This window comes from Hordeum vulgare, chromosome 7H (assembly GCF_904849725.1).
Source record: "Hordeum vulgare subsp. vulgare chromosome 7H, MorexV3_pseudomolecules_assembly, whole genome shotgun sequence".
Lineage (NCBI taxonomy): Eukaryota > Viridiplantae > Streptophyta > Magnoliopsida > Poales > Poaceae > Hordeum > Hordeum vulgare.
This window is the reverse complement of record NC_058524.1, coordinates 98,141,708-98,155,949: the sequence shown is the minus strand read 5'-3', so window position 1 is coordinate 98,155,949 and position 14,242 is coordinate 98,141,708. Positions and strand designations below refer to the sequence as shown.

At 46.7% G+C, this 14,242-nt stretch overlaps 1 protein-coding gene across 1 annotated transcript; it reads right to left on the bottom strand.

Moving 5' to 3' along the window:
* Positions 1 to 4,097: 4,097 nt before the first annotated feature.
* LOC123408392 lies at positions 4,098 to 4,516 on the bottom strand. The gene is made up of 2 exons (XM_045101511.1): positions 4,255 to 4,516; positions 4,098 to 4,171 (listed from the first exon to the last, which is right to left on the bottom strand). The coding sequence occupies exons 1-2, from the start codon at positions 4,481 to 4,483 to the stop codon at positions 4,098 to 4,100; spliced, it is 303 nt and encodes a 100-aa protein (XP_044957446.1). The 5' UTR covers positions 4,484 to 4,516.
* Between the last annotated feature and the right edge of the window lie 9,726 nt (positions 4,517 to 14,242).

The window sequence follows — 14,242 nt, the reverse complement described above, 5'->3', positions numbered from 1 at the left end:
TATGGGCACTACTAGGAAAAGGCTTGCTAATGGCGCACCTATTTTGGCTACTAATGGCGCACTATAGGTGCGCCACTAGCATCATGCCATTAGATTTTTTTACTAATGGCGCACCACAAGTGCGCCATTAGTATCTGGTATACTAATGGCGCATCAGGCAGTGCGCCATTAGTATTGCTCACGGTGCGCCATTAGTATCTGGTATACTAATGGCGCACCAAGTAGTGCGCCATTAGTATAGATCCCGGTGCGCCATTAGTATAGATCCCGGTGCGCCATTAGTATAGATCCTAGTGCACCATTAGTATAGATCCTGGTGCGCCATTAGTATAGCTTATGGTGCACCATTAGTATGCCTCCCAGGGCCATATTTACCCATACTAATGGCGCACTAGTGTGCTGAGTGATGCGTCACTAGTATGAATATTAGGTATTTATTTTATTTTTTCTGATATTTGCACAGGTTACAAAACGTATTATTGCACAGAATATGGAGAGCACAACATATAAACAACAGATTTATCGAATACAATAGAAGATTACTCTCCGAATACAATTCATCATATTAGTCTCCAAATTTAAAATACCGAACAAAGTTAGAACATTACAAGTCTCGAGACCGCGAGTAGCGAGTTTGTCTTCACATTACAAGTCGATATCGATCATCTAAACTACCATCACATAGAAGAGAGCTGCGGTCATCACGATGAGCATAATCACGATGAAACTGGTCTTCATCCGGTTCCTCCAACGCTCCCTCCTCTCTCCTGCTAGATAGCGCGCGTTTCTAACTTCCACCTCCGCCCTAGTGGTGTACCCTTTGTAATTGTTACCGCTGAAATGGTGAATCAGTCATCTGTGTGTGCGCTGCCATCATCAGTGCTGCCATCATCAATGAAGCGCCTTGAGAGACCAAAATCGGCAATTTTTGGGATCATTTTATCATCCAACAATATATTTGTAGGCTTAAGATCTAAGTGGACAATACGCCGCTCAACATGGAGATAATGTAAGCCTTCATAGATTTCTTTGATGATCCGATAGCGCTCTGTCCATTCAAGTACACAAGATACTCCTATAATGGGGCGAGAAGAAAGAGGGGTCCAATATCAGAGATACTTTGGTAGGTAGTGCACAACACAAAACATGATTAGTTATATCCCTTCTATAATTCTACAATGTTTTGTTTAGCCACATCGTACTATAATTGTGGAATGCTTGAACCATATAATATTTAATCAATGATAAATAACATGAAGAAGAAGTTGAGAGTGGGGGCAGAGAGTGGGGGCTGAAACACATGATACGTGCCAGATGACCTTACCAGTGATATACTTATGAAGACTCCCTCTAGGTAGATACTCAAAGCAAAGCAACATTTGTCGTACATCTGCCATTACAGACCCTCCCTCATGTTCTACAATTACGCCAGGGAACTGTTGTGTAAAACTTCTCAGATTTGGGGAAACCGTTTTCCCTATATTTGAATGAACATAAATACAAACAATCAAAAGGAAAGAAAATGCAATACAAGCTTTAGTAAAACAATAGGGCAAACTCTTTGGGCAAAGCCAATGATTCAAGTATAACAATTTACTAGTTGGATACATGCTTTCACAGTAACAAGATATCAAGTATTAGTTTCCGTGCCATTTATGGCCTCCGTTCACAAATATAAGATGTTTTGGATATTTCAATATGGACTACATACGGACTGACAAATATAGCAGTCGAGTAAGATGAGAAAGTGCAGTTTGCCGGTAGAGAATATGATAACCATCCTGCTCCCCAGCAAAGGAAAGCATCGAGGCGGACTGGCTCCATCATGGAAGCATGTCCCTGACAGCATAAGTGTAGCAGAGGGCCGGCAATGCCACCTTGCTACTCTGCGCATAGTACAGGAAGGAAAGCAGGTCTCCATTGTCGATGCCCGAGCAAGAGCTGCAGACTTGCTCGGCTTGGTCAATTCATCAAACACCTCGCAGGTGCTGGAGCATGGCGACCTGGAACCCTTGTCCTGAGAGAAAAAAAATCATCCCGAGCAATATAAAGATAGAAGGACCTTGAACACTGGGTTAGCGTGCTGAGTTGCTTTGCCCTCAACATGAACTGCAATATAAAGTTTACATAGTGTTAGCAAGTAGAAAGATTCTTTTTTCATAATCTGGATTAAAAAATACAAGGTCATGACAACATTTGTTTCAATGGACTATTATCATCAAAGCTACAAGAACCGCAGAAACAGTACAAGCCACAAGGAAAAATAAGCTACAGAGAACAGGACATGAATATTATCAAGTGAATGCCGAAATCTTGCCATTTCTTGTGTGTGATACAATCGTGACCGTTAACCAATAAGCCAAAGTCTAAAGCATATTTACAAGTTCCACGACAGCTTTTTTGAATACTGGTGATAGAAAAGAATCAGACTGCACGTCTGCACAATGAATGCTGGCATGCAGTACACTGCATAATGACTGAGTAATGTAGCTATTAAGTTCAGGAATTACATCTAGCCTTGCTTGTTATGATTAATTTAGCAAGATTTGTTTTCCCTGCAGTTCGCCCAAATTGAATATACAAAGCACCATATTATGGTGCTCCATTTTAGCTATTGAGAACTCACTAATATCAACAAAATGCACTAAGGTTATTTTAGCAATGTAATTGCCACCCAGTTGCATTTCCAAAGACCCTTCTCATTCAAATGATAAGCATAACAGCATACAGTTGGATAGACAACAAGGTGGTGTTTAACTAGAAAAGGTTTCAAGCCAGATATGGTGCATAAATGGGCTACAAGCTTAATGTGATTTCTTGACTCATTTCATGTGCTCATCTAGTCATATCTTCTGTCTTTTAAGAACATGAGAGAATGATAGTATGTATTGTGAAGGATATAATTTAATACTCCCTCCGTCCCAAAATAAGTGTCACAAAACAAGCATTCGTAAATGTAGGTTAGGGAGGGGGAAGGGACTTACTTGTTAATAAACTAATCAACGAATTTCAAGAACGCGTATATATGTGGACTTCTACCCACCAAGTCTTCTGGATGTTGTAGTCAGCCAGAGTGCGCCCATCCATCCTCAAGCTGCTTGCCAGCGAAGATGAGACACTGCTGGTCCGGTGGGATGCCCTCCTTGTCCTGGATCTTGGCCTTGAAATTTTTCAATGGTGTCAGAGGACTCGACCTCGAGGGTGATGGTCTTGCCGGTGAGGGTCTTCACAAAGATCTGCATCTGTAAATAAATACAAACATACCATACAAGGGTAAGGCACGATAAAGGGAAATCTGCAGTTCATCAAACAATACACAAATCTGATTGCACAACAGGGATGTAATTGTAACTCAGAATCCCCTAGCGAAAACTTATGACAGTGTTAAATTTTGGAACAACTCCTAGCAGGCTAGCACAATCGGGAGTATATATGATCTAGTTGTACCAAACAAGCTGGTTAAGCCATGGAGGATAATATCTTCAAACCCAGATGAATTTAAGAGTAGAATCGAAAGGCTACACTCACAAGCAGCTATAAGACCGACCACAAGAGGGTCTAATATGTATCTTAGAGAATATAATATGATCGGTCTACATAGAGAACTATACTTGAATTTAATTCAGAATTATCATACAAATAAACACAATCCTGAGAAAAAAACCAAAACATACTTGAATCGTTTCAACACCAGCTTCCTAAAGCAAGACGTTGTAGATGCGTCGAGCAAACGAGTTGATTATGTTGGATGTATCCCTTACAGAAGAGGCTTATTAGTTGCAATATGAGGGGTACAAAAGCAGAAATCCACGAGAATACTAGAAGATTTATCAACAACCGAGGAGAATCGGATAAGTAAAACTGATGGATGGACCGAACAACCAGAAATCGCATCGCGGTCGGCAGATCTGCTTGAAAATACAGGCATAATCGAGAGAGATTCCCCTACAACCGAGCCTACTCAACCTAGACTAAACGAACGAGCAGCAATCGACAATCAACAATAGCGCGTCGACCCACGGATCTAGTTCTATCCATCCAAACTACTAACAGCAATCGAGAGGAACGAACAATAATCTACAAGGCCTGATAATAATCTATGAAGAGGAGGCAAAGGCGGAGGGATGGGTCGGAGGCTCGCATGCATACCTTGAGGAGGGGGGGAGAGAGCCTCCGCTTTCGATCGATGGGAGGTGATTTTCTAGCGATATCGGACGGGAATGGGAAGGGGGAGGGGGAGGTGGGGGAGCTTACGGAAGAGGATGAGGCCCCCGAAGGCGCCGGCGAGGGAGGAGTAGGCGACGCGGTGGATGGAGAGGTCGAGGCAGGCGTCACACTTGGCGTCCAGGTCGTACCGTAGCGGGATCCCAGAGCTGGCGGGCGGGGACGTCTTCAGCGCCGGTGACGGGACCGTGGCCGGGGCGGGGGCGGTAGGTGGCACGGGCGCGGGCGCCGCGGTGGCGTTCTCAGACGACTCCGCCATGGGAGGGAGGATAGGAAGGCACGAGGGTTTCTCGCGACACGGGCGAGGAGAAGAGGGGGTGGGGTGGGGTGAGACGCGAATGGGGGAGAGAAAGGCGGAGGATGGGTGGGGGTGGAGAGAAGCGACGTGAATGCTTGCCGCTGCGGTCGGTCCCCAAAAGTACTAATGGCGCATCACCTACAAATGCGCCATTAGTAACCCTGATTACTAATGGCGCACCAGCTGGTGGTGCGCCATTAGTAGTTTTGCAAAAAAATGAAAATTATAGTAGTGGCGCACTGGGTGAGTGGTGCGCCATTAGTATTTTTGGAAAAAAAAGAAAAAAATTGTTAGTAGTGGCGCACCGTGTGTGTGGTGCGCCATTAGTGTCCATCACACTAATGGCGCACCTGCACATGGTGCGCCACTGCTATATAGTAGTGGCGCACCACTTGTCTGGTGCGCCATTAGTGTCTATATTATCTATAGCTATTTTCCTAGTAGTCTTCTATTGTATTCGATGGTGCACCACACACACGGATAGTCTTCTGTTGTATTATCTATAGTAAATATTAGTATTTTTCTATGCATTGTTTTCTTGTGCTGGTTGCACCTTGGTTTGAGAAGTGCCTAGTATTTTTTTTATGTTTGCAAGTGGATGCCTAGTATTTTTTTATGTTTGCAATTAGATGCCTATGAATATCTAGTGCCTCACAACAACATCTAGTGCCTAGTATTTTTTTTTATGTTTGCAAGTAGATGCCTATGAATAGGAGTTGAATCTTGTGAATAGGTGTTCTAGTGGTAAGTATGCCGACGACGGCGGCGGTGGAGCGGGGGAGGATGCGAGGGGTGCTCAGCGGCGAGGGGGATCTTGCGAGGGGTGATAGCGATCGAGATGGAGGGGATCGAGATCGAGTGTCCTCATGAATATTCAATATTTTTTCATATTGAATACGAAAAAATATCATCAAATTTGAAAATGTCGAAATACAATCGAGAAATGAAGGCTACAATTTAAATACAATCGATCTTAGCTAGCTATTTGTTCACAATCTTCTTGCCATTATTTTTCGTAAATGGAGTTCTTCTCTTGAAAGGACGTCCTTTAGGTAGGGTGGTCCTGCTTCTTCTTGTGGTGTATGCTGGTACTTCATCATCATCGTCATGTTCCATCTTCGGGTCGCCGTACTTGTCGAAGTCTTGCTTTTCGCCGCGACCCTCACGGTGACCCCATCCTGCGAGCCTGCCGAGGTGCCTGTTGACGGGCAGACCAACGGGGTTCTCGATGCCTAGATAATTCGTCCAGTACGAGATGCACTCTTCGGTCAGAAAGCCCCTGGATATGCTTCCCTTTGGACGTGACATGTTGCGAACGTATCCTTTGATGACACCATTCATCCTTTCGAACGGCATCATGCTGTGCAGGAACGTCGGCCCGAGTTGGATGATATCCTCCACGCTATGGACCAGCAGATACACCATAACATCGAAGAATGCGGGCGGGAAGTACATCTCAAGCTCGCATAGTATCACCACGATCTCTTCCTGTAGCCTTCTGAGTTGCCTCACGCCAACTGACTTCCGAGAGATGACATCGAAAAAGTTGCATAGGCCAAATAGCGTTTCACGGACGTGCGCATCCATGATCCCACGGATTGCAACTGGAAGTATCTGCGTCATCAGCACGTGACAGTCGTGAGACTTCATCCCGCTAAACTTCTGCTTCGCTGAGTCTAGGTATCTGCTTATCTTCCCCGCGTAACCGTAAGGAAGTTTTACTCCTACGAGGCAAGTGAAAAACTGATCGATCTCCTCCTGACTTAGAGTGAAGCACGCGGGAGGGAAGTCATTTCCGGTCTTCTTGGACTTTCTGCCTTTGCGACGACTTTCCGTGTCCTGCTTCGCCTCATCATCATCATCATCAACATCATCATTATTAGTGTGAAGCTCCTCCGTGATGCCCATTGATTTCAAGTCTCCCCTTGCTTTCGGTCCATCTTTGGTCCTCTCTGGCATGTTGAGCAGGGTACCAAGCAGACTCTCGCACACGTTCTTCGTGATATGCATGATATCAAGGCTGTGAGGCACACGGAGGATCTTCCAGTACGGCAAGTCCCAGAAAACAGACCTCGTTTTCCATACCTTCAGCAGCGGCTCTGGCGCCTTTCGCTTCTTTCCCGGCTCTGGCGCCTTTCCCGGCGGTGGGCACTCTTTCCAATTTTTCAACAGCTCGTATATTTCCTCGCCGCTCCTCATAAGGGGGCGTCTTCGGGGTTCGGTTTCACCATCGAAAATATCCTTGCGTTTTCTCCATGATTCATCATCGCGAAGCCACCTTCGATGTCCCATGAACACGGTTTTTCAAGAAACGGGATCTCTATCTAGCTGGCGATACATTGTGTCATCCATGCACTTGACGCATCCATAAAATCCATGGACCACCTGCCCCGCGACATATCCGTAACCGAGATAGTCGTGCACCGTCGTGAGCAGTGCGGCTCTCATAGGGAAATATTCTTTCTGTGCGGCGTCCCACGTATTGGCTGGCGTTTTCCACAGTGTGTCTAGCTCCTCTTTCAGCAGCCCCAGATATAGATTGATGTCATTCCCTGGTTGTTTCGGCCCTTCAATTAGCATACTCATGTGAATGTACTTCCTCTTCATGCACAACCAGGGGGGAAGGTTGTACATCCACACAAACACAGGCCAGGTGCTATGTGTGCTTCTCTGGCTGCCAAACGGATTGACTCCATCGGTGCTCGCGCCCAGCACGATTTTCCTTGGATCGTCCCCGAATTCTGGGTATTCGTAGTTCAACGCTTGCCACTAGCTCGCATCCTTAGGGTGACTCAGCATCTTGTCTTTTTTATTTATCTCCGGATCACTTCCGTCATCTTCTCGCTTTTTCTCCTCCCTATCCGTGTGCCAATGCAGGAGCTTTGCTACCTTAGGGTCCGCGAAATACCGTTGCAGACGAGGAGTGATCGGAAAGTACCACACCACTTTTCGAGGAGCTTTCTTCCTCTTCTTGTATCGACTGACGCCGCACACCGGACATATGGTAGACTCCGCGTGCTCGTCCCGATAAATGATGCAATTTTTCATGCACACATGGTATTTCACGTGCGGTAAATCCAGAGGACACACGATTTTCTTCGCCTCCTCGAAACTGGTCGGGCACTTTTTCCCCTTGGGAAGACGTTCGTGCCAGAATGACATGTTCTCGTCGAAGCATGCCTCGGTCATTTTGTGTTTTACCTTCATCTCCAGAGCCATGAGCGTTACTTTCAGGCGGGTATCCTCGGGCCTGCATCCTTCATACAATGGAGTAACCGCGTCTAGCTCCAGTTGATCCAGCTTGGCTTTCTCTCGGGCGGCAGCTCTTGCGTTATCCGTCTGCTTGAGAAGCAGCTCTTGAATATGAGGGTCCTGCACCCAGGCCATCGATGGTCCATCGTCGTCTGCTCCGGCATCTTCATCTTCATGATCATGCCCTTCGTCTGCTCCGGCATCCTCCTCATCATCATGTCCGGCATCTTCTACATGATGACTGTGTCCTGGAGATTCTTTGTCTTCTCGCCCGCCCTCGCCGCGGTTGTCTTGCTCATGCCCTTCCTCATTTCTTTCCAGGCCCCCATGGACGACTTCATAATCATCTTCATCACCTTGCCACCGATAGCCATCCATGAAACCACGCAAGAGCAGGTGGTCCTGGACGTTTACGGAATCCGGGTCCATAAGGCTCTTCAGCTTGCATCTTCAACACAGACATCTTATCTCCGTCTCGTTCTTTTGAAGCATCTCGGCCTTCACGGAGCTCAAAAACCTATTCACGATGCCTTCGGTCATCGTGCGAACCATGGTCTCCTGCGGGGTAGAGCAAAACGATATTTTAGAACCAAAAAAAAATTTGGCATGACTTTGCCTAAAAATAGGACAAAAAAGAATGCATAGTGCCAAATTCTCGCCGAAACGGAAATGAATCAACATTCCAGGAAAATATTGGAAACTATCGCATTTCAAATACCGGTACGTGCAAACACAAACATATATGCAACACCACAAACACATGCAACACCACAAACATACGTAGATCTAGCTAGGCCATAAAAAGTGCATGTGCATGTTGTTGGAGGGAGAAAAAAGTAGATCTACAACATAAAAGCGTTCCCCTTACTTACCTATCAAAAAAAGGTAATTTAACCACTTAATTTGGGTGAATCTATGATGCAAATGAGGTGAGGAGGAGGAGGCACCCGAGACAAGCTTGGAGGAGGAGGTGGAGAGAATGAAAGTGGGGAAAGTGAGTGTGGTAGGTGGTTGTCCAAAATATCTAGCTGGTCCCAGGTTAATAATGGCGCATCACCTACATATGCGCCATTAGTATCCCTGGTTACTAATGGCGCACCTCCTCTAGTGCTCCATTAGTAGTTCTGCAAAACAAAACAAAAATAGTAGTGGCGCACCACCAACAGATGCGCCATTAGTAACACTGGTTACTAATGGCGCACTAGCCGTGGTGCGCCATTAGTAGTTTGCAAAAAAAACCAAAAAAAAATTATAGTAGTGGCGCACTACTAACAGATGCGCCATTAGTAACCCTGGTTACTAATGGCGCACCAGCTGCTGGTGCGCCATTAGTAGTTTTGCAAAAAAAATGAAAATAAAAAAATATAGTAGTGGCGCACCGAATGTGTGGTGCGCCATTAGTGTCCATCACACTAATGGCACACCTCACATGGTGCGCCACTACTATATAGTAGTGGCGCACTGCTTGTGTGGTGCGCCATTAGTATCTATATCATCTATAGCCCTTTTCCTAGTAGTGGGGTACCCCCTTGATAAATCGTATAGTGTTAAGACTTGTCCGGCAGGACCCAACATTGGCTTTAATCTGCTAATCACCTAATAATAATTTGCATAGGGCATAGCTACCCCGAGGAATTAATCAAAAACCCGGGCTAGTGCTCCCATGAGTGTTGGTCCAAACTGGTCCGCCTGCGGGGCCACCGCAAGGAAACTTGAGGTTTGGTTCCTGTAGCTAGTTCCATCCTCGTGTCCTGAGTCTGAGATACGCGGCTCTTATCGGGGTCGTCGACACGTCAGGAGGTCCTACTAGATTTGTTTTACCTTAGCGATATATCTTGCATATAGGAATCCCGGTGAAACTTTGGGTCTCCTCAAAGTTGAGGTTTTCCTCTAAGGAATCCGACGAGATCACGAGTTTCGTGATAGAGGATTACTTTGCGGCCCGTGGCAGTTTGTAATGGACTAGTTGGAGCACCCCTGCAGGGTTAAATCTTTCGGAAAGCCGTGCCCGCGGTTAGGTGGCAAGCATGGATAATTTGTTAACATTCGGTTCTAGACAACTTAAAGTAACTCTAACAAAATTGCCAACTGTGTGCGTAACCGTGACTGTCTCCTTCGAAGACCTCTCTCCGATCGGGAACACGGTGTGGTTATGTTTGACGTAAGTAGGTGTTCAGGATCACTTAGTGATCATCTACTCTTCGATCGTTCGCGTAGACCACCACATAAACTACTCTGATCATCGTAAGTTCGCCATCATATATGCTTAGGTTGCTGCAAACCTATACACTAAACCATCCTCACCTAATAACTTGATTATATTTGATACCAAGGTCATCCGATTGCTGAGTCCCTGTAGCTCACAGTTTACTACAAACCCCAACAAGTACATGTACACCCGACGCAGGAGATTCTGATGGCACCCAGCTGAAGTGGGAGTACGATGAGGATTTTGACCGACTGTACGTGAACTATCTGGAGGACTGAGGCCGTGGTCATGATCGTGGGCCCAACATGCGGGATGTCATAGTTTTACTTGTTTCATGTTGTCCGTAGCGGGACCAAACTTTGCTCTGAATAATTGTGTGGCTGTAAACTTTATGTTATACTATCGTCAGATGGCAAGTGTATGCCCTACTTGTCATTCTTTAGTTGTGTAATGTTATGATTATCTCGCTTGCGAAACATTTAGATGCGCCTCTTTCCCTTTTGAGGCATCGCCTCCAAAATAGGAAAGGGCTGCATCTTAGTCGTTACAGCTGGTGAGGCCAGCCCAATAGGGCTATTTCGTCTAGAGCAAAAGTAAAGGAAAGGAAAGAAAAAAAGGAGGAGGTGGGCAAGAAGGAAAGGACTCCTCCACCAAACCGAATTGGAGGAGGAGACCTTCCTCCTTGGCTTAGCCGACCGCTCCTACTTGGAGTAGGAGGCAAGGGAGCCACCCCTTGGTTCCTCCTATATATAGTGGAGGTTTGAGAGGGTTTTTGCACCTCAAGCCATTGTGCAAACCTCTCTCCCTCCACTACTTCGTGACATATCGTAGCTAGATCGGTACGGCACGGCGAAGCCCTGCCGGAGTAGCTCCACCATCATCACCGCAACGCGATCGTGCTGTCAGAGAATTCATCTACATCTTCGTCTCTCTTGCTAGATCAAGAAGGTGGAGATTGTCATCGAGTTGTACGTGTGCTGAACGTGGAGGTGCCATCCGTTCGGTGCTAGATCGGGACGGGTCGTGGGACGACGGTGATTTGGATCGCGATGACGTTCCACTACATCAACTGTGTTTCTTAAACGCTTCCCGCTTAGCGATCTACAAGGGTATGTAGATCTAATCTCCCTCTCGTAGATCATCATCACCATGATAGGTCTTCGTGTGCGTAGGAAATTTTTTGTTTCCCATGCAACGTTCCCCGACACACCATCATCGTCATTGCTCGTCACGTCGATGTAGGGTGAGGGTGTCCAGAGGTGCGACGACGGCCCCAAGATTGGGTTGTGCACGTATTGTGCAGGTGGCGGATGAGGCAGTGGCGACGGTGCTGGGTGTGGTGACCAAGGCGTGCATGCACGCTCCTCCTCGGGCTCCTCCTTCACCTCTTGCTTGACATCGAACTCAAGGACGTACACGTCCCCTGAGGCCGACAGCTCCAACATCTCCTGCATGTCCTCCCACTCCTCCTCCTGCTAGGACATGTACTCCTTCCCGAAGTCCTTCATGACGGCTGTAGGAGCCACTCCTCCTCCTCGTCCATCGTGGTGAGAGGTTGTGGGGTGGCGGCGATATAGAGGTAGACAACGTCAGCGTCAGGCCATGGACCTGCGTGCGCCCATGCACTCTTGGCGGGCTCGGTGCGTGCGCATGAGGCTCAAGCCGCGCACTCTGGGACACACGAGGCGGGCTACGACCACAACCAGCAAAAACGGTTTCCCAGTGCGTGTTGTGCTCATCATCGAACCATGTGTCCCATAGTGGCGAGTCTAGGGCGTACCTGCGGTCGGCGAGGATTTTGATTGGAATCCTGGCACAACGACGGGCGATCTCCTGGAGGCGGGCACGGCTTGTCGCCGGCAGGAGGGTAATGGGCACCCGATCCGGGCTCAGATGCCTCCTACTGTGGAGGTGAGCATCTGACCACAGCAATGGGGTGCCAATCTCCCAGTACCGGCGGCACATCTCGACCTGAACATAGGGTCGGAAGCGTGGCACCGCCGCCGTAGGGAAGATGAAGAAGGACACCGAAGAGGTCGAGTGTCTAGCCGCGCTACTAGACGAGGCATTTAATGAAAGAAGAGGTGGGCCTGCTATGCTAGGAAGCATAGATTGTATGCATTCGACTTGGAAAAATTGCCCAAAGGCATGGCAGAAAATGTATTATGGCAAGTCTCGTGATGGAACAATTGTGCTAGAGGTCGTAGCTTCACATGATATATGGATTTGACATTGCTTTTTTGGTATGTCGGGTACTCTAAATGATATCAATGTGTTGCAACGGTCTCATTTTCTTGCTAGGCTTGCTAGTGATGATGCTCCAGCTTGCACTTACACGATCAATGGGCATGAGTACACAAAAGGGTACTATCTTGCAGATGGTATATACCCTTCTTGGTGCACATTTGTTAAAAGCATCAAAGACCCCCAAAGTAGGAAAGAGTCTGAATTCGCAAGGGCACAAGAGGCAGCCCGAAAAGACATTGAAAGAGCCTTTGGGGTTTCTGAATCTAGGTTTCCCATTGTTTGTGGTCCTGCTAAATTTTGGGACAAGCGATCTTTGAAAAACATCATGACATGATGTGTTATTCTTCACAATATGATTCTGGAAGATGAGAGAGGCATGAACTTGGAGTTCTTCTATGACAATCTCGATAGCCGCGTCAAACCAGTTAGAGATGCTAAACGAATTAGAGCTTTTCTTCAGATCTACAAGGAGATTGAAAATATAAACACCCTCTGTCAACTTCAGAATGATCCCATTGAGCACCATTGACAAAGGGCTGGGCAGTAACACATTTTATTTTTCCATTCATTTTCATTTCATTCATGTGTGATTTGTATACATGACAAATTTTGTATTGAATTATTTGGTTTGCTACGGTGATTAGAATAATTATTATACTTTGGATGATTACTGTATTGTAATATTGACATTTTACTTATATTGCACATTAGTAATTCTGATTTACAGGGTCTTTGATTTGCGGGGTCGACGCGGTGGCGACCGAGCAAACCCCGCATTGCCGGTCCATAAAAAGCTTCTTCTGCGAATATTCTTTTTTACGGGTCCGATTCGCGGGGTCTAACTGTGTCCGTGTTGGCGCCGGCTCACAAAACCTTTGTTCCGCGAACTATAAACAACTTTTGTTGGTTGACTTTATACGGAGTCTGCTAGAGATGCTCTATGCACCCTAATCCCGAAGGTCAATAAGCACCCCAATCCCCGCAAAACACTCTCCCAAGTGACCTTGCACTTGGCTTCAACTTTGTTGATGTTGTTGAGAGTACGTGGAGGGATAATGAGAGCCGTAGTCATTGCTCCATGTGAGGCATGTTGCTGGAGCTATTGCAGGGGATTGATGGCATGAGTGTAGCAGCACCTAGTGCTTACTCTCTAGCTATGCGTGAACTGTGGACGAGTGACCTAGTGGCACATGTAACCGAGCATCAGTGTCGTACCAACATATCTGAAACTCAACATCTATTGTGCACGGCCTCCACACACAGCCGTTCATTTGGTGGACATCATAGGAAGACCAAGAGGAGGAGTAATGGGGTCAATTCAATTAGGAAAAGTTCCATTTTAAACCTTGAACTGGTAGTGCTTCGGCGAATCGAGCCCTGAACTCGAAATCCCTGTCGTTTGTGTCCTAAACTCTTAGATCCTGGTCTAAATCAAACCTTCACAGCGATTCCCAAATGGGTATTGCCGACGTGGCAGGGATTGCCGGGATGGGTCGTTTCTGCGCGCGTCTGGGTTGATAAATGTGGGTCGGCCCAGTTCAGCCTTGTCCCCTGCTTCGTTCTCTCCCTATCCCCTACTCTTCCTCCTCCTCTTGCAACGGCAATGGTGACAGGCGGTTGATTGGCGGCGTAGCGACGATTGTGACGACTCGAGGACGCGTTGAACAAGCAGGTACTGATCTCGATGACCTCCTCCCCTGGTAGTAGTAGTTCTTGGTTGTTGCCGCATTAGGGTTAGGATTTTTAGGTTCGATTTTGGGGACGATATTGGTGGCAGAAAATGTTCGATTTTTGTGAAGAGGAATAGGTTGATATACTTGATTTTGACCGCATTATGTGTTTATTTTAGTTTAGTCATGGACTCGACTGAGATTTTGAACGTTCGATTTCATATTGGAGGGGAGTTCATGCGCATTGGTCCAAATATGGACTATGTTGGGGGAGAAGAAGCAATGTCAGAGATTGAGAGGGATAAATTGTCTCTGCAGGAAGTGAATGGTTTTTTGAAAGAT